Source organism: Carya illinoinensis, chromosome 3 (assembly GCF_018687715.1).
Source record: "Carya illinoinensis cultivar Pawnee chromosome 3, C.illinoinensisPawnee_v1, whole genome shotgun sequence".
NCBI classification, from domain to species: Eukaryota; Viridiplantae; Streptophyta; class Magnoliopsida; order Fagales; family Juglandaceae; genus Carya; species Carya illinoinensis.
Window position 1 is genome coordinate 46,988,814 of NC_056754.1, and position 18,727 is coordinate 47,007,540.

Genomic DNA, 18,727 nt, shown 5'->3' on the forward strand with positions numbered 1-18,727 from the left:
GTTTTAAACAGCTTGTATTACGTTAAGAAAACAATTCTGGTACTTAGTTATGACTTTCGTTATCCGCTGCATGTTTCTTCGTGCACATATGTTGCTTTTGCACACACTTGGCACCCGTCGATGGGATGGTGACCCGGGTTGTCACCATCCGGACGTCTCGTTTTCCCCGCGTTCGGGCTTGGGGATTTGGGGGCGTCACAAGCTGAGTATAGAGAAGGAGATTATAGGGGACAATAATGTTCTTATGGCTTGTCTTTCGGATCCGAAGATGTGGGAGGGAAAAATTTTTTTGCATAATGATGTGTCCTCTGATTCGGATATAAGGGAGGATGTAAAAAACAGAGTGAGGATGGTCACAAGAAACTACGCAGTAGTAAACGGGTAATTACCTATGCTTCTAAATTGAATCTATGATTAGTCCAATATTGTATTGGAATGTTAGAGAGGTGAAGTCTTCTAAAAGTAGGTTGAAAACAATTATGAAAGTATAAAAGCCGAAGATGTTTGTGATTGCGGAACCTTTTTTATGTGATGAACAAATGGATGAAGTTAAAAAAATGCTTGGTTTTGATTATGGGTTTTCAAATGGTGCGTGGAATGGGAAATTGTGGATGTTGTGGATGAATGATGTTAATGTAAGTATGGTTAGTTGTGGAAGCCAACAAATTTCTGTTCTTGTGGCTAATGGTGGGATGAAGTGTAAAATTTCTTTTGTTTATGCTAAATGTTTATGTGAGCAATGGAGGGTGTTGTGGGATGAGCTTGCAAGGGAGAGTAATTCTAATGATCCTTGGTTGGTAACAGGGGATTTTAATATTATAGCGAATGATGGGGAGAGACGTGGTGGTAGGCCTCAACTTGTGGTGGCCATGGAGGAGTTTAATTCTTGGATACATAACTGTGGTTTAATGGAATTGAAATTTTTGGGTAAGAGTTATTCATGGTGCAATGGGCATGCCGGAAATTCAAGGAGTTGGGCTCGTTTGGATCGTTCCTTGGTTGATCAACATTTTCTTGGTGCTTTTCCGGATTCGGTTATGAGATATTTACCTCGTACAACATCGGATCATGCTCCTATGGTCATTTCGTTAGTGAAGAGTTTTGAAGGCTGTGGACCGGCGCCTTTTCATTTTCAGCAAATGTGGGTGGATCATGTTGATTTTGCTCGATGTGTTCGTGAGGCTTGGGACCAAAATGATGCTGGTGGTGCTCTCATGAAAATGGTGGCAAAATTAAAAAGGGTGAGAGTTGCTCTAAAAGCATGGAATAAGATAGTTTTTGGGTGGACGAGTGGACACATTCAGGAGTTGAAGGCTCATATAGAGAGGCTGGATGAACAGTTGCAAGTGAGATATGAAGAAGATGTGGAGCTGGACCTGTTGGCTTCAAAGATGGAACTGGACACCTGGACTAATCGTGAAGAGATCCGGTTGGCTCAGTGTACCAAAGTTAGATGGTGGAAACATGGCGATAAAAATTCCAGGTATTTTCATGCTCTTCTTAATAAAAGGAAGCAAACTAGGATTATGGAGATGAGTCTGTCTAATGGTACTACGTTAAAAACACCGCAAGATATTCATGATGGTGCTGTGAAATATTTCATGGATTTTTTAGGTCAATTTAATCGTGTAGTACTTCCAGATTTGGGGGATTTAGTGTCTAATGTGATCTCAGATGAGGACAATTTGAGGCTTTGTTCTTTGCCTATAGAAGAAGAGGTGAAACAAGCTGTTTTCAGTATTCCTATAGAGAGTAGTCATGGCCCGGATGGGTTTGGTTCAGGTTTCTATCGTGCTTGTTGGGATATTGTGCATGTGGAGGTGGTGGAGGTTGTAAGGGATTTTTTTAAGGGAGTTCCTCTCCCTAGATTTTATATGGCTTCTTTTGTTGTGCTTATTCCAAAAATGGCTCAGCCGACGGGATTTGATAAGTTCCGTCCTATCAGTTTATGTTCTGTTTTCTACAAAATCTGCACTAAGGTTTTGCTGGCAAGGCTTGCCCCTTTATTGCCTGTTATGATCTCCTCTTAACAGTGTACTTTTATTCAAGGTAGAAGCATTTTTTATAATATCAGTCTCACACAAGAAATGGTGCATTCTCTTAACAAAAAGGCTTTGGGTGGTAATGTTATTTTGATATGGCCAAAGCTTATGATAGAGTGGAGTGGAAGTTTTTGTTACATTTGTTGGCAGGATTTGGTTTTTCTCCTTCTATTAAGGCTCTGATTAAAAATTATATTGCGTCGCCTTGGTATTCAGTCATGATGAATGGGACGTCTCGTGGTTTCTTTCAAGGAGGGCGCGGGTTGACACAGGGGGGTCCTTTATCTCCATATCTTTTTATCATTATGGAGGAAGTTTTTTCCCGTTTACTTAAGAAGAATTTTTTATGTGGTAATATTATGAGTTTTTCACATCTGAGAGGTGCGCCTCTTGTTTCTCACCTTCTTTATGCAGAAGATGTAGTTATATTTACAAATGGAAGGAAAAAGTCGACGCGAGAATTGATGAAGGTTATTGAGACTTATGAGTCTTGGTCCGGGCAGCGAGTGAGAAAGGAGAAGACGACAATATATTTTGCGAAGCAATTCTCTACAAGGCGGAAGAGGGATCTAATGAATATCACTGGTTTTATAGAAGGTAATTTTCCTTTTACCTATCTTGGTGCACCGATTGTTACTGGAAGGCTTACAAATTTACATTTGGATCCTATTCTTAATCGGGTGAGGAATAAGCTTGAGGGGTGGAAATTGAAGTTTCTATCGGTTGGGGGCAAATTGATTTTGTTGAAGCATGTTTTGTTGAGTATGCCAATTCATATTATGTCTATCCTTCAATTGCCAAAATGGATTTTGAAAATTCTAAACAGGCTGCTTAGTTCATTTTTTTGGGGTGAAAAAGATGGTAAGGGGAAAAAGAAATGGGTGGGATGGAAGTTGATGTGTAAGTCGACTGAAGATGGGGGAATTGGGCTGCGTGATTTTGATGAGGTACAACATTCTTTACACATGAAATTTGCATGGAAAATTATGACTGGGAGTGATCTTTGGTCACAATTTTTTCGTGCTAAATATGTTGGGGATAACCATATCTCCTTAATGGATCCTAAGAAGGGGTCAAGATTTTGGAAAATGGTGGTTAAATGTATTCCAGCAGTGTTAGACAATTGAAAATGGAAAGTTTGTGATGGAAATATTTCTTTTTGGTGGGATAACTGGTTAAATGAAGGTCCTCTTGTTAATTCTTATCCAGTGATTGATGAGTCCAATATGAGGTTGGCTGATGTTGGAGTTGAAAATGGTTGGGATATTGATGTGTTTGGAAAGATTAGTGGGAGCACAAAAAACAGAGGAGATTTGTAGTTTTTTGGGTGCTCACAAAGATGGTCAGGATTTACTTGTTTGGATTCATAATAAGGATGGATGTTTTACTACTAAAAGTGCATGGCAATGTGTTCGGGTTAGTGCACCAAGGGTGACTTGGGCAAAGTGGGTTTGGCATGAAGCTCTACCAAAAAAAATCTTTGTTTTAATGTGGAAGGCTTTCCATGACAGTTTAAGTGTTGATGATAGATTGAGGAGGGTGGGTATACCCATTACTTCTAAGTGTAACTACTTTGACCGAGGAGGCTATGAAGACTTAAATCATGTTCTTGCTACAGGTGATGTGGCTTCTAAGATTTGGAAGAGGTTTTCTCTTATCTTGGGAATTCCTTATGATCCAAATAGACGATGGTTTGAATTGGTGTTAATGTGATTTAGACGGGCGACTACCAAGTCCTAGGTGGGTAATCTTATGGGCCTTATTCCTTCTATTATTATTTGGAAATTGTGGCAATGCAGGTGCAAGGCACGGATGGAAGGTAAACCATATTGACAGAAGAGATTTGGAGGTCTATTTGTGTGTGGCTAAGAAAAGTGCAAAATTCCTTAACAACTATTACAAAGATTGGTGTTGTTGATGAGGAGAGGTTGAGGGACTTGAACATACCGGTTTTACCCATTAAAAAGGTGCAGGCTAAATTGGTTTGTTGGGAAAAGCCAAAAAATGGTAGATTTAAATTGAATATAGATGGGTGCAGTCTTGGTAATCCAGGAAGTTCAGGTGCGGGGGGTATTATTCAGGATGTACATGGCAATATGGTGCTGTCCTTTTCATGCTCTCTTGGGGTGGGTTCTAATAACCATGCTGAATTGAAAGCATTGTTAATAGGGTTGAAATATTGTCGAGCTTTGGGACTACATTAGGTGGACATTGAGTCTGATTCTTTGATTTGTGTATCTTGGATTCAGAAGAAGCATTGTGGAGTTTGGTATTTGGAAGATTTCTGGGAAGAGGCTATGAGACTGTATGCAGGTGGGGGGAATTTTACTATTCACCATGTTTATAGAGAAGGAAATGCACCGGCTGTTTTTTAGCTAAAATGGGAGCTCAAGGCTCTACCTTAGTTTGGCGGTCTTTGTTACATGTTCCAAAATTTCTTGAAGGTTTGATTCGTTTGGATAAATTGTCTTTACCTTATGTTAGAGGGAGTTATGTTGTTTAGGAGTCTTGAAGTTGGTTTTTTGTTTATAGGTGTGTCTTTGTGGGTAGGGAGATTTATTTTAGGCATGTATTGTTTTGGCTTTCTTGATTGGTTTTTATGTATTTTTGGTATTCCTCCGCTGGAAGTGGGGGCTTTTGTTAATAAATTTGGGAAGGGGTCACTCTTGGACATGTGGTCCTAACTCTTCTTAAAAAAAAAAAAAAGTGTAAAATGCTTTGGATGAATTTTTTTATCATGTAGAATTTTTATGCGTTCTTTCACCAGTTGAGCGTTGTCATAAGCATTTCGATGAGCTTCATCCAATTTATTGATCTGTAATTTTCTCAACCCTAAAACTTCATCAAGTGACATGTTAACATGTTTAATAGCCCAAAGAGCTCGATGTTGAATATCAACAAGTAAATGACAAGCTTCACCATAAACTAATTGATAAGGGGACATCCCTAGATTTGTTTTGAAAGCTGTCCTATAAGCCCACAAAGCATTAAGAAGCTTAACTGACCAATCTTTCCTATTAGGATTTATAGTTTTCTCTAAATGATTTTTATCTCTCTGTTTGCCAATTCTGCTTGCCCATTTGTTTGAGGGTGATAAGGGATAAAAACTCGGTGTGTGATACCATATTTCTTCATGAGTGTAGAAAATCGTTTGTTGCAAAAATGAGAACCCTCATCACTTATGATAACTTTGGGCATGCCAAAATGAGTAAACAGAGATTGTAAAAATTTTAGGACAACACGATGGTCATTTATTTTGCAAGCAATGGCCTCCGCCCATTTTGAAACATAATAATCCATAGCTAATAAAATATATGTGTTTCTAAAGGAAATTGGAAAAGGTCCCATGAAGTCTATTCCCCAACAATAAAAAATTTCTAAGGTAAGAATAGGGAAAAGAGGCATCATGTCTCTTTTGCTAATAGATCCCAATTTTTGACAAGGCTCACGAGCCTTACAAAAATTATAAGCAAATTTAAACATAGAAGGCTAGTAAAAACCGCTTTACAAAATTTTAGCGACTGTTTTCTTTGCTGAAAAATGACCGCCACATGCACCCATATGACAAAATCTCAACACCAAAGAAAACTCATCATTAGGAATGCACCTTTGAATCAATTGGTCTGAACAATATTTAAAAAGGTATGGATCATCAAAGTAAAAGTGTTGTACCTCAGAGAGAAATCGACGCTTATCTTGGGTGGACCATTCAGAAGGCATTTGCTCAGTCACCAGATAATTGACTACGTTAGCATACCAAAGAGCTCTATTAATCACAAACAGCTGCTCATCCGGGAAACTATCATTAAGAGAAAGACTGACAATTGAAGAGGAGGATGATGACAATCTAGAGAGGTGGTCAGCTACCACGTTTTCAACTCCTTTCTTGTCTTTAATGTTAATGTTGAACTCTTGAAGTAGTAGAATCCAGCGAATCAAGCGTGGTTTTGCATCTTTCTTAGCCAACAAATACTTAAGAGCAGAGTAGTCAGTGAAAATAGTAACAGGAGAACCAAGAATGTAAGTCCGAAATTTATCAAGTGCAAAAATCGCTGCAAGCAATTCTTTTTCAGTAGTGGTATAATTTTTCTGAGCATCATTCAAGGTTCTATTGGCATAATAAATCACAAAAGGTCTATTATCCACACGCTGCCCCAAAACAGCTCCTAAGGCATAATCACTTGCATCTATCATGATTTCAAAGGGAAGGTCCCACTGCGAGGGTTGCATAATAGGGGCAGTGGTAAGCAATTTTTTAAGGGTATCAAAAACATTTTGGCACTCATCAGTCCAAACAAATTCAATATCATTTTGTAACAGATTGTACAAAGGTTTGGTAATAGAACTGAACCCTTGAATAAACCGCATATAAAAGCCAACATGACCAAGAAAAGAACGAATATCCTTAACCGTCCTAGGGATAGGAAGTTTAGATATTAATTCAATTTTTGCCTTGTCGACGTTTATACCTTCAAAAGAAGCAATATGTCCCAAGACAATGCCCTGAGTAGCCATAAATTGGCATTTCTCGTAATTAAGTAAAAGATTTTTTTCCTCGCATATTTGCAGAATACGTTCCAAATTATACAAACAACTATCAAAAGATTTTACAAAAATAGAGAAGTCATCCATGAATATTTCACAAATATCATAAATCATGTCAGAAAAAATACTCATCATGCATCTCTGAAAAGTAGCTAGAGCATTACACAAACCGAAAGGCATTCTGGTAAAAGCAAAGGTGCCAAAAGGACAAGTGAAAGTGGTTTTTTCCTGGTCCATAGGCGCTACAACAATTTGATAATAACCAAAGTATCCATCCAAGAAGTAATAAAATGCATTACCAGCCACTCTTTCTAAAATTTGATCCAAAAATGGTAAAGGAAAATGATCCTTCCTACTGGTTGAATTAAGTTTTCTATAATCAATGCACATTCTCCAACTAGTAACCATTCTAGTTGGAATCAACTCATTTTTTACAACAATTAAATGAGATTTTTTTGGTACCACTTGAGTTGGACTTACCCACTTATTGTTTGAGATGGGGTAAATGATACCCACTGTGAGCAGCTTAAGCACTTTCTCTTTAACAACTTCCTTCATGGTAGGATTGAGCCTACGTTGAGCATTACGAACCGATCTAGCATCATCTTCAAGATGGATTCTGTGGGTACAAAAAGCAACATCAATACCTTTGATGTCGGCTATTGTCCAACCAATTGCGCCTCGATGTTTTTTTAAGACTTGAATCAACTGGGCTTCATCCTTCTGATTTAAGTTTGAGGAAATCACCATAGGAAAAATGCCTTCTTTAGGACCAAGAAACACATACTTTAAATTTTGAGGAAGTGGTTTCAATTCTAACTGGGGAACTTCTTCCTCTTAAGATTTAAGTATGTCTAGTGATGGTAGAGTTTCAAACTAGGGTTTCCATTTTGCACCTGCAAATTGTACTTTAAGTCTTACAACGACGGGAGTACATCCCCTACAGACAATAACGTCGACACCATAGAAGTCTTCGACGAGGAAGGAAAAGGTGCCGGCGACGCCACAGAAGATAGCGATGGTGGTACAGGTGCGGGAACCAACTACAGAAGAGAAAAAAAGTGATAATCTATGCCGCCACACTGTCGGTATTGACTCTATGGGGGTTCCACCTCCACAGAAAATGACGGTGGTCACCAATGATGCTCCTCCATAGGTGGCTTTGGTTGTTTTTGAAGAGAAAAGCCGAAATTGGATTCTAAAAAAAGTGGATGAGCTTCAAGATTGGATAGGGATACCCTATAAACGATACGAAGAACAGTTTAATGCACTCCTTATTGCCATTGAGACAGGTCACCAAAAGGGGGGAACAACGGTTAAGGAAAATAAGGAGTTAAAGAGACTAACTTGGTCTCTTAATTATGAAAGAAGAGAGGGGAGCGTGAGTCCGAGGAGACATAGGGGAAGGGTTGGATTAGTTGATTAATGTTGCCTAAAATCTTGACATGAAATGTAAGAGGGCTGAATGATATCAATAAATGCCTTTGAATAAGATTGTTACTTAGGCAATGGAAAAGAGATATCATATGTTTGCAGAAACTGAAACATATCACTAGAAAAACCATTTGAAGTATTTGGGGTTGCCAATATGTAGGTTGGGCATATTTACCTTCAGAGGGGGAATCGGGGGAAATACTGGTCATGTGGGACAAAAGAGTGGTAGAGAACACTGATGAGTTTGTGGGAGAATATTCTGTGGGTTGCTTGTTTAAAAATTCAAAAGATTGTTTTGAGTGGGCTTTTGTCGAGGTATATAGTCCTAATTTGGAGGGTGAACGGCGGTTACTTTGGGATGAGCTTGCAGGTTTATGTTCATGGTGGGAGAGGCCATGGTGTATAGGGGGACTTTAATGTGACAAGATTTCCAAGTGAAAGGTTGGGAGAGGGTTGGCAAAATCATGCTATGGGGGAATTCTCTGATTTCATTTCAAAGTTGGGCCTCATGGACATATCTCTCTTGGGAGGTGGTTATACTTGGTCTAACAACCACGCCTGGTCAAGACTAGATAGATTCCTCATATCTCCTTCATGGGAGATACAATATCCAGACTCTTCTCAGAAAAGACTCACTTGGTTGTGCTCGGACCATTTTCCTATTATGTTAGATTGTGGGGGAATACCAGGGGGCAGATGACCCTTTAAGTTTGAGAATATGTGGTTAAAATCTGTGGGATTTGTGGAGCTGGTCAGGCAATGGTGGAGTTCTTATCAAATGCAGGGCACTCCGAGCAAGGTATTGGCGGGAAAGTTGAAGGCCCTAAAGATGGACTTGAAGACTTGGAATGAACAGGTTTTCAGTAATGTAGAAGCACAAAAGAAATCCTTGTTTCAAGAGCTATAAAGTTTAGAGGGTGTGGAAGATGAGGTAGGTCGAAAAGGGTCAGTAGTTACAGAACTAGAAAGGTTGATCTTAATGGAGGAGATTTATTGGAGGTAAAAGTCAAGGGCTTTGTGGCTTAGGGAGGGAGATAGATCTACAAAGTTTTTTCACCGAGTAGCAAACTCCCATAAAAGGTTCAACACAATCGAGTCCATGAACATCGATGGAAAGGTAGTTTCTGATCAAGCAAAAATCAAAGACTATGTAGCTGGACATTTTGAGCATTTGTTGGAAGAACCTTTTGCATGGAGGCCTATAGTAGATGGGTTAGCTTTTGAAGCCATTGATCGTAATAGTATGGCTTGGTTGGAGAGACCATTTGAAGAAGTAGAGGCACACCAAGTCATCAAGAAATTGAACAAAGATAAAGCTCCGGGGCCAGATGGTTTTACTATGCTATTTTCCGACTTGTTGGGAGGTGGTAAGAGAGGATATTATGCTAGTTTTCCAAGAGTTCTTTACTTTTGGTAAATTTGAAAAGAGTCTAAATACTACCTTCATCGCACTTATCCCCAAAAAACTGGGTGCAAGAAAGGCATAAGATTTCAGGCCTATTAGTCTAGTGGGCAGTGTGTATAAGATTCTTGCAAAAGTCTTGGCCAACAAAATGAGTACAATATTGGATAAGATTATTTTGAAGTCTCAAAATGCATTTGTATGAGGAAAGCAAATTCTGGATTCGATTCTTGTAGCCAATGAATGTTTGGACAGCAGGCTTAAGTCAAAGATTCCGGGTATTTTGTGTAAATTGGATATGGAGAAGACCTATAATCATGTCAATTGGAACTTTTTGCTCTATCTATTGGGTAGGTGTGGTTTTGGGGAAAAATGGAAGGGATGGATGTGTCATTGTATATCTACAGCTTGGTTTTCAGTTTTGGTAAATGGTGAACCTGTGGGTTGCTTTAATAGCTCACAGGGGTTACGATAAGGAGATCCACCATCCCCTCTACTATTCGTGATTGTGATGGAGGCTCTAAGTCAGATGGTGTCGGCTGCTATAGTAGGTGGCTTCTTTTCAGGATTCTCAGTGGGAAATCTTCATGGGCCCATTACTATTTCTCATCTTTTATTTACAAATGATACGTTGCTATTTTGTGATGATAATGTAGCACATATACAATCCTTGAAGGCCATCTTACGATGTTTTGAAGCTTCCGGTTTAAAGATAAATCTAGCGAAGATAGAATCGGTGGTAGTGGGGGATGCAAGTAATATTCGGGGGTTGGCTAGCATTTTGGGGTGTGGGGTGTCCTCGTTGCCAATGAAGTATCTTGGCCTCCCTTCGGGGGCATCTTTCAAAGCCAAGAAAATTTGGGCGGAGGTGCTAGAAAAATTAGAACGCAGGTTGGTTGGGTGGAAAAGATTATATTTATCCAAGGGGGGAGGCTCACACTTATTAAAAGCACATTATCTAATCATCCCACCTATTTCTTGTCTCTATTCCCCCTTCCAGCTACTATTGCCTCTAAGATTGAAAAATTACAACATGACTTTTTGTGGAATGGCATAGGAGATGAGTTTAAATTCCATTTAGTTGGATGGGACAAGGTGTGCACACCTTTACGAGTGGGTGGTTTTGGGGGTCCACAATGTGAGGCTTTTTAATTAGGCCTTACTCGGGAAATGGTTGTGGCATTATAATTATGAGAAGGAAGCACTATGGAGAGGGGTGATTGATGCAAAATTTGGGAGTGCAAGGGTGGTACTCTAATGAGGGAAGGCAGGCATATGGTGTGGGGTTATGGAAGCATATAAGAAAAGGTTGGGGGGTTTTTTCTAGCAATACCAAGCTATGTATGGGAAATGGTCAGAGAATCAGCCTTTGGAATGATGTATGGATGGGTGATACGACTCTTAAGGCAGCTTCCCCTGCTATATTCAACATCGCAAGGGAAAAAGATGTGAAGGTGCTGACTTGTGGGGTACTACACATGATGCTCAAGTGTGGAACATAAATCTCCCTAGGGAGGCTCAAGACTAGGAAGTGAGTATGCTGGTGAAGTTTTTTAACCTACTCCATAGCATCTCCCCTGATGCTTCAATTGAAGATAAGTTGGTTTGATGCCCATCTTGGAAAGGGAAATTCTCAGTAGGTTCTTATTATGAGACTATTACAGCTCCACCTTTGCCTAATTTTCCTTGGAAGAGCATATGAAGGAATAATGCACGTCCTAAGGCGACATTCTTTGTATGGACAGCAGCCCTCGTTAAGATCCTAACTATTGACAATTTAAGAAGGCGCGGTCTTATAATGATGGATTGGTGTTGTATGTGCAAAAAGAGTGAGGAAACAATGGATCATTTACTCCTACATCGTGAATTTACTAGGGACACTTGGAATTATTTCTTTAGAAGGATGGGGTTAGCATGGACTATGCCGGGAAGGGTTGTTGAGTTATTGGCAAGTTGGAGAGGGATCTCAGGGACAGCACAAATTGCAGCAATATGGAAAATGACCCCCATCTGTATCTTATGGTGCATCTGGAATGAAAGAAACAACAGGCATTTTGAGGACCAGGAAAGATCTGAGGAAGAATTTAGGCATTTTTTATGGAAGACTCTATTTTTGTGGGCCACAGCTTTAGAGTTCAATGGTCTCAATTTCCATGATTTCCTTGTAACTTTTTCTACTTCTTAAATGGTGTATTCACATGTGTACTCCAAGTGTACCTAGCTTACGCCTTCTTTACATTAATAAAGTTTAATATTACTTATCAAAAAAAATTTCTACATCTACTTTAGCTCTTTGCTAGTTCATCAATGATGTAAAGGACCTCATATTTTTGTCGACTAGTACTCTACATTCCTCATCATCATTGCCCTTTCTGCTAAAATATTGTGCTTCTCTCCATCTGAGCTCACACTGCCATATATATTTATGTATCTATACTATTGGAATGTTACTTTAAGTTATAGGAACTAACTCCCTGACTCTTCAAGTACAGACCATTAAATTAGTAGTCTTAAATTTAGCTTTCCATAAAGATGTCCTTCTAATTTTCAGCTCATGCATGCATACTTGTGTTTTTTGGCCAAAGTATTTGCTAGCTAGTCTAATAACATCATACAATTTGATATCTTTTAAGTTTTGTTTATTTGGATTAAGACCATTTACCCTTTTCTCTAATCTATTTAGACATATCAATCAGGGCTTAGCAAAAATCCAAAAATCTAACTCTGACTCCGACTCCAATTCAATTTGACTCTGACTTTATGCTCCAACTCTGACTCCTAATTTGCCCTCTGAATCTGCCCCCATTAATGTACATATGTTATAAAAATATGTACTTATTTATATATTTATATAGTTCTATAACTAATTTAGTTAAATTCAATAATATACTAATATGAGCTAATTATTATAAAATAATATACTTATACTATAATGTAAATAAACTAATAATAGCATATGTAAACATCATAGTATGTTAGACATGATATTGAAATAAACCTAGTATAATAAGTTAATAATACAAAATACTAATTTATTAAAGTATAATAATATGTAATTAGATACAATAGTATAAGTCTTGTATATAAATAAATTAGATACTAGTATTGAAATAACTAGTAAGTCTAGTGAAATAAGTTAATAACACATAATAATAATTTACTAAAGTATAATAACATGTAATTAGATACTAAAAATAATATGTGATACTATAGTATAATAAAATGTTATTAGACACTATAGTATAACTCTAGTATAAAAATAAGTTAGATAATTAGCACATAAGTAAATTAGTAGTTAATAATTTAGTTTTAGTTTTTAATGTTTAGAAAAACTATAATTGGAAAGCCCACAAAAAATACTTTTTTGAAAATGGGTTAAATGTGAAACTAAAAAAAAAATAAAGCCCAAATCCAACTTCCGCTCTAACAAGTCGGAATCGGAGTCGAAGTCCAAATTTGAACTCCAACAAAGTCGGAGTCGAATTTAAGGGAATCCGACTTCGACTATGCTGGTGCTCACCCCTAATCTCAACTATTCTTTCTAGAGAAATACTACAAGGAAGCCTTACATGACCACAAACATCCACCTAACCAATATGTAATTTAACATTTTTTACCTTATATTAAAACAAACACATTCAAACATTAAAATAGCTAGATAAAAATGATAAATCACATGTTAATTAGGTTGAGGTTTGTGATATAAGGTTTTCATGCAAAATTTATCTTCTTTCAATAGTAAATAGTTTATATTCAATGATAAAAATAAATAAATATTTATTTATCATTTTTAAACATTCGATCAATTGTTTAATAGGTAGTACTGATCAGATGATAAAATAATAATTACTTAATTTGAAACAACGGTTTTATTTTAATAACTCTAGGCTTGCTTGGAGATAAAAAGAAAAAAAAAAAAAAAAACTTGCTTAATTATTTGTAACACCCATCCTTGTGGTTGGACCTTTAGAAAATGATTTTAAGAAAATAGATGAGAATTACATTTCCTTTTCATTTTTCTTTCCCTTCCATGATAGGATACAAAAGAGTCAATGTTTATAAATAAAACGTGTTTCTTAATTTAAAAGGTTTCAGTAAAAAATATTAAATTTTATAATTAAAGTCTCTCATACAAAACATTGTGCCTAGGCTTTCCTGCTCTTCCCCTTAGGCCACATTAGTCTTGACGTGTCATGCTCATCTTGTCATTGTGAGGGCATACATAAAAACTAAAATGAGTCAATGACTCGTAAGCATTACTTCATATAGTTAAAATATAACAACATAGGTTTTCAGTCATATATTCATCACTCTATATTTATCATACATAAACATTCATTTCATTTTAAAACGTTGTGAGGGAGGGCTTTACTTTAAAAATGAGTTTTCTTTCATAAAATAGTTTTCCACACCTTCCTACCTTCATTTCTTAAAGAGTCTTATCATACATACATATTTTCTTAACATGCATACATTCTTTCTTATCGCTTTCATTGGCCATTGCACACTGTTACACTTCATGTGTGAGGGTTAGAGGTCTTTTGGACCTGATTCCACCTGTGGTCATGGATTAGGAATCTATTCTGCTAGGGTGTAGCACTGGATGCACTACCAGTACTATTTACCCAGCATTGCAATCTGCCCAGTCCAGTCCTTTGGTACCATCATCCCTTCGTTCATTCATGGCCGTTATGTCTTTTCATACATTAAAACATTCAATCCTTTAATTCATTTTAGTTCTTTCAGCTCTTTCTGTCCTTCTGTCTGTTCATTCTTAAACGTCACTTAAAAGCATGGACTTAAACATCTTCTTTTATGGCAGCATTTAAAGCATCAGGTCATGGCATCATTTAAAGTATCATCTTTCATAGGGGCATTTTAAAACACTTTCTGCGCGTCATTTAAAGCATAAGACATAAGTATTGACATTTCTCTTCATCGCTTTTCATGAAAATATATCAAGTACTTATTACGTATAGCATCCATTCATATGCATACACTTACATACTTGGGGTGCGTAAAAAGGAGCTGCCAAGGAGAGCCGTTACATACTTATACTTGAAAGCTTATACATAGCGTTCTTTCATAAAATGAGTTTCGTGTTGTTTTGGAAAATATCATAAAGGAAAAGCATTTCATTTTCATTTTCATTTATTTAGAAAACTCTAGAAGAGTATGAATATAATACTTACCTAGACTCCATGCCATACTCATTCCATGCAGTCTATTTATATGCGTGTCAAATGGCAACCTACGTGCATACACATAAACTCAGCATCATTCTCTATCTAATGTGTAAGTAACTATACTAGAAGTAGAACTACGCTTCACTTAGAACACTCTCCATCCATCCCTGTGTTCTTACGTGCCCTTTACTATGCTAAAACTTTTAGGGTCCATTTACCGTCACTACCCCCGTGTTTCACATTGGGGTTAAGACATTAAAACCTTTGTCTTACTCTCTTATTAACTACATTCCGATGCATGACTCAAACCAACTAAGTCATGCATCCCAATCCTAGACAACATACCCGTTACTACCTTCATGCTTCCTAGCACATGTTAAATACTCATTCCCATCGATACATGGCACATGACTTTAATCCAACTCTGAGACTTACACATCGTGTAACCATGCTTAGAACAGATTATCCATTATATGGTAAATCCGTCAGGTACGCGTGTCTCACCAAATGCACATGTACCTTACCCTTTTATCACCTAAGATCAATTTATAGTTCCATGAACGCCCACTCGTATAAACAAGTTTCATACTCCGATACCAAATTTTACTCAAACCTGGTCAGTAGGACCTTTCTACTTCCCGACCCCTTTTTATCAGTTCATCCCAACACTTGACACGACAGGGCTCCATTCACCACTACATCTCCATCACGTCATGTAGCTCGAGACAAATCTCGAATTATGTCAAGACACACGTCATGCTTCTACTATGCAACTCTTACACTATCCCATCACTTCGCACATACTCTAAGACATAAGTCAACTACAAGGTGACACCTATTACCTCAGACTACAAGCCACATCACAGTTATTTCAAACATCGTTACACAGTTCCCAACACTACACAACACTCTCTACGCTCCTCTACTACGCAACCATCATTTTCTTCCTGACATGCCATATAGTGCATCGCTACACAACATGAAGTACGCACCAGGTATACTCCCTTTGCTACATCACGTATTACCATGATGCACACCACACGATGTGTTGCTACATGACATGGAGCACACACCACATGTACTCTATTCACACTACGCCATACCACAACTACGGCACACACTTCACACTCTTACATCACAGCATAGTCCACAGCACTACACAATTACGCCAAACACTTCATTACACAGCGAACTCTACAATACTAGTAGCACAGTCTACAACCTATCAACTAACATTTAATATAATTAATGAGTGAGAGAGAGAGAGAGAGAGTTATACCATCGACGAGATAACCCATACATTGCTCGCTGCCCATCATAGTCAAAGGCATTAGAAGAGTTGTACGTGGCGGTTAAACCACATACGGTGGTTGTTTGGGCTATCGAAGGTGGCTACAAGTGTGGATATAAGCGGGGAAAGGTTTGGTCATAGTCTTAGAGTGGTGACCTCATGGTGGAACCAAGGTGGCACATGGAGAAGGCACGGTGGTCCATGGAGGAGTTTGGGTCATGGGTCTCAAAGCATGGGAATTCGTGGATTTTAAGGCTGCGGACCATGGCTGGCCGTGGAGGTCTTAAGAGAGGTGTGGTGGAGCTATGGTGGCGAGATGGTGGTGGCACAATTGCTAGAGGGTGGTGGATCTAAGCCAAATGGGTGGAGAAACCCATTAGTGAGTGAGAGGGTGTGGGAGAGGTGGAGGGCTTAGCTAACAAGGAGGAGCCATGGTGGTCAGGGGAGGTTGTGTGGTGGCCTAAGAAGTCGTGCATGGTGGTGCAAGTGGAGGAACCCGTATGGGTTTTGTGCAAATGGAGAAGAGGAGCTGTGGTGGAGGAAGGGACCATGGGGGAAAGGGAGGCTATGCAGGTGGAGCAGGTGAGCTTAAGGTGCTGGTGAAGGTGCTTGATGGCTCTGTTGGCCGCATACCCATTCGGTCAAGCTATCGTAAGAGCAGAGTGAGGCTACCGTGTGACTCACCACTAGTGAGATTGGACTCAACGGCGTGAGGGGGAGTTGCGTTAAGGACCTCGGTCTAGTCCCTAAATACTATGGTTCTCTAGATCTGCTTCACCCAACTATGACCGATAAGTCTATCCTTCTTGTGTGCCCCTTTACTTGAGTCTAGACTTGAGTGATGAGATTTGATCAATATGGATGATTGGTGTTGTGGTTTGTTAATTGGATCTTGGTGATGGTGTATGAGATGATGATGGTATGGTGATGGTATGATGATGGCCGAATGGTATGATTAGGCTATGGTAGGTTCCCCTTGGGTGGTATTATGGTAAATATGGAACTGAGGTTAGGGTTTAAGGTTTCCTAAAATATAGGAAATCCTTATGGAGGATAGGGTTTATGGTAGAAAATATGGAGGCACTAGATCTACATTTAGATCTAGTGTTTTATGATGTAAGGGTTTAGATCTAGGATTATGGAAGGTTATATGGAGGCTAATATGGTGATGGGATGATATGGAAGTGAAGGAAATATGAAGGGAATAGTCCAATAAGGCTAGATCTACTTGGCAAAGTAGATCTAGTGTGTTGGGATGATATGGGGCGTGATAGATAATGTTAAGAGCAAAAAGAGTAATGCAAATAACAAATAATAACAAGAATGAAACTCAATAATAAAGAAGAGAAACAAACTTGCTCATAGATTGATAGATGAATCAACACTCGTCCACAAATGTCAAGGTGTTGAATCTCTATTTGGGATTCACACGGGTTGCACCCAAATAGCCCAAGTGCCAAGCATCGAAAGAGATCTTAAGAACAAATAAGCCATCCACAAAGGAATTTGTCCAAAGATAATGAAAAATGGGACTAGGGTGGCCTGGAAGACTCCTAATGGTACTTGAATAAGGAAATAAATCCTAGTAAGGAATTAATTCCTAGTAACACTAGCATAAGGAATTAATTCCTAGTTGTACTAAAACAAGGAAATAAAGAAATATATAAATACTAGATGAAATAAATAAAATAATGATAAAATTCTAGCCGTGGGTCCCATGATTGGTGCTGAAAATGGCCCATGGCATGGGCCATGGGCGTTGGCTGGCTACTTTGTGGGCTTGCCATGGCATGCTGGTGGCTCATCAGGGGGGCCGACTAGACATGTCTGTGAGCGTGTCGAGACTTGACCTGGGGCTACTTTTCTAGAGGGTCTAACATTCCCCCTCCCTTCAAGCACATCCTTGCCCTCAAGGATAAATTGAGGAAACCTTGACTCCATATCCTCATAGTCTTCCCAAGTGGCTTCTTCTCTCGGCACTCCACCCCATTGGATCAATACTTGCCACACTTTCCTCCTCTTTCTTCCTCGTGTGATCACTCTATAATCAAGTGCTTCCTTTGGTTGCAAAAACATCCTCCCCTCATCATCAAACTTTGGAAACTCCTCCACAATGAGCTTAGGGTCACCAACTCTCTTTTTTAACACAGTTACGTGAAAAACCAGGTGTAGTTTTGATGTTGAAGGTAGTTCCAACCTATATGCCACATCTCCTAGCCTCTCAATCACCTTGAAAGGCCCATAATATTTCTTGGACAGCTTCAAATTAAGCTTCTTTCTTAGTGTCATTTGTCCATAGGGTTGTAACTTTAGGTACACATAATCTCCTACCTCGAATGCAACCACATGTCTTTCTTTGTCATAATACTTTTTCATTCTCTCTTGAGCTCTCTTGAGCTCTTTCTTCACCTTCACTAGGATCTCATCCTTAGTGATCAATTCCCTCTCCAGCTCATCATTCTTGGTTGTGTCTCTCATAATTCATCAAGATAGGTGGTGGTCTTCCATACACTACCTCAAAAGGACTTCTTTGGATGGAAGCATGGAATGATGTGTTGTACCAATACTCGGCCCATGACAAGTAATCTCCCCATGTCCTTTGTTCTTTATGGCAAAAACACCTCAAATAATGTTCAAGTGTTCTATTAACCACTTCGGTTTGCCCATCGGTTTGAAGATGGAAAGAGGAACTTGCCTTCAATTTGCTCCCTTGGAGCTCAAAGAATTCTTTTCAGAAGGTGCTCATAAACACCCTATCTCGATCGGTCACAATACTATTTGGAAAACCATGGAGCTTCACAAAATTATCCACAAAAGCTTTGGCCAC

At 38.7% G+C, this 18,727-nt stretch overlaps 1 protein-coding gene across 1 annotated transcript; it reads left to right on the forward strand.

Annotated features, from left to right (window-relative positions):
• Positions 1 to 500: 500 nt before the first annotated feature.
• LOC122304876 lies at positions 501 to 2,030 on the forward strand. The gene has a single exon (XM_043117139.1). The coding sequence runs from the start codon at positions 501 to 503 to the stop codon at positions 2,028 to 2,030; it is 1,530 nt and encodes a 509-aa protein (XP_042973073.1).
• Positions 2,031 to 18,727: the final 16,697 nt, after the last annotated feature.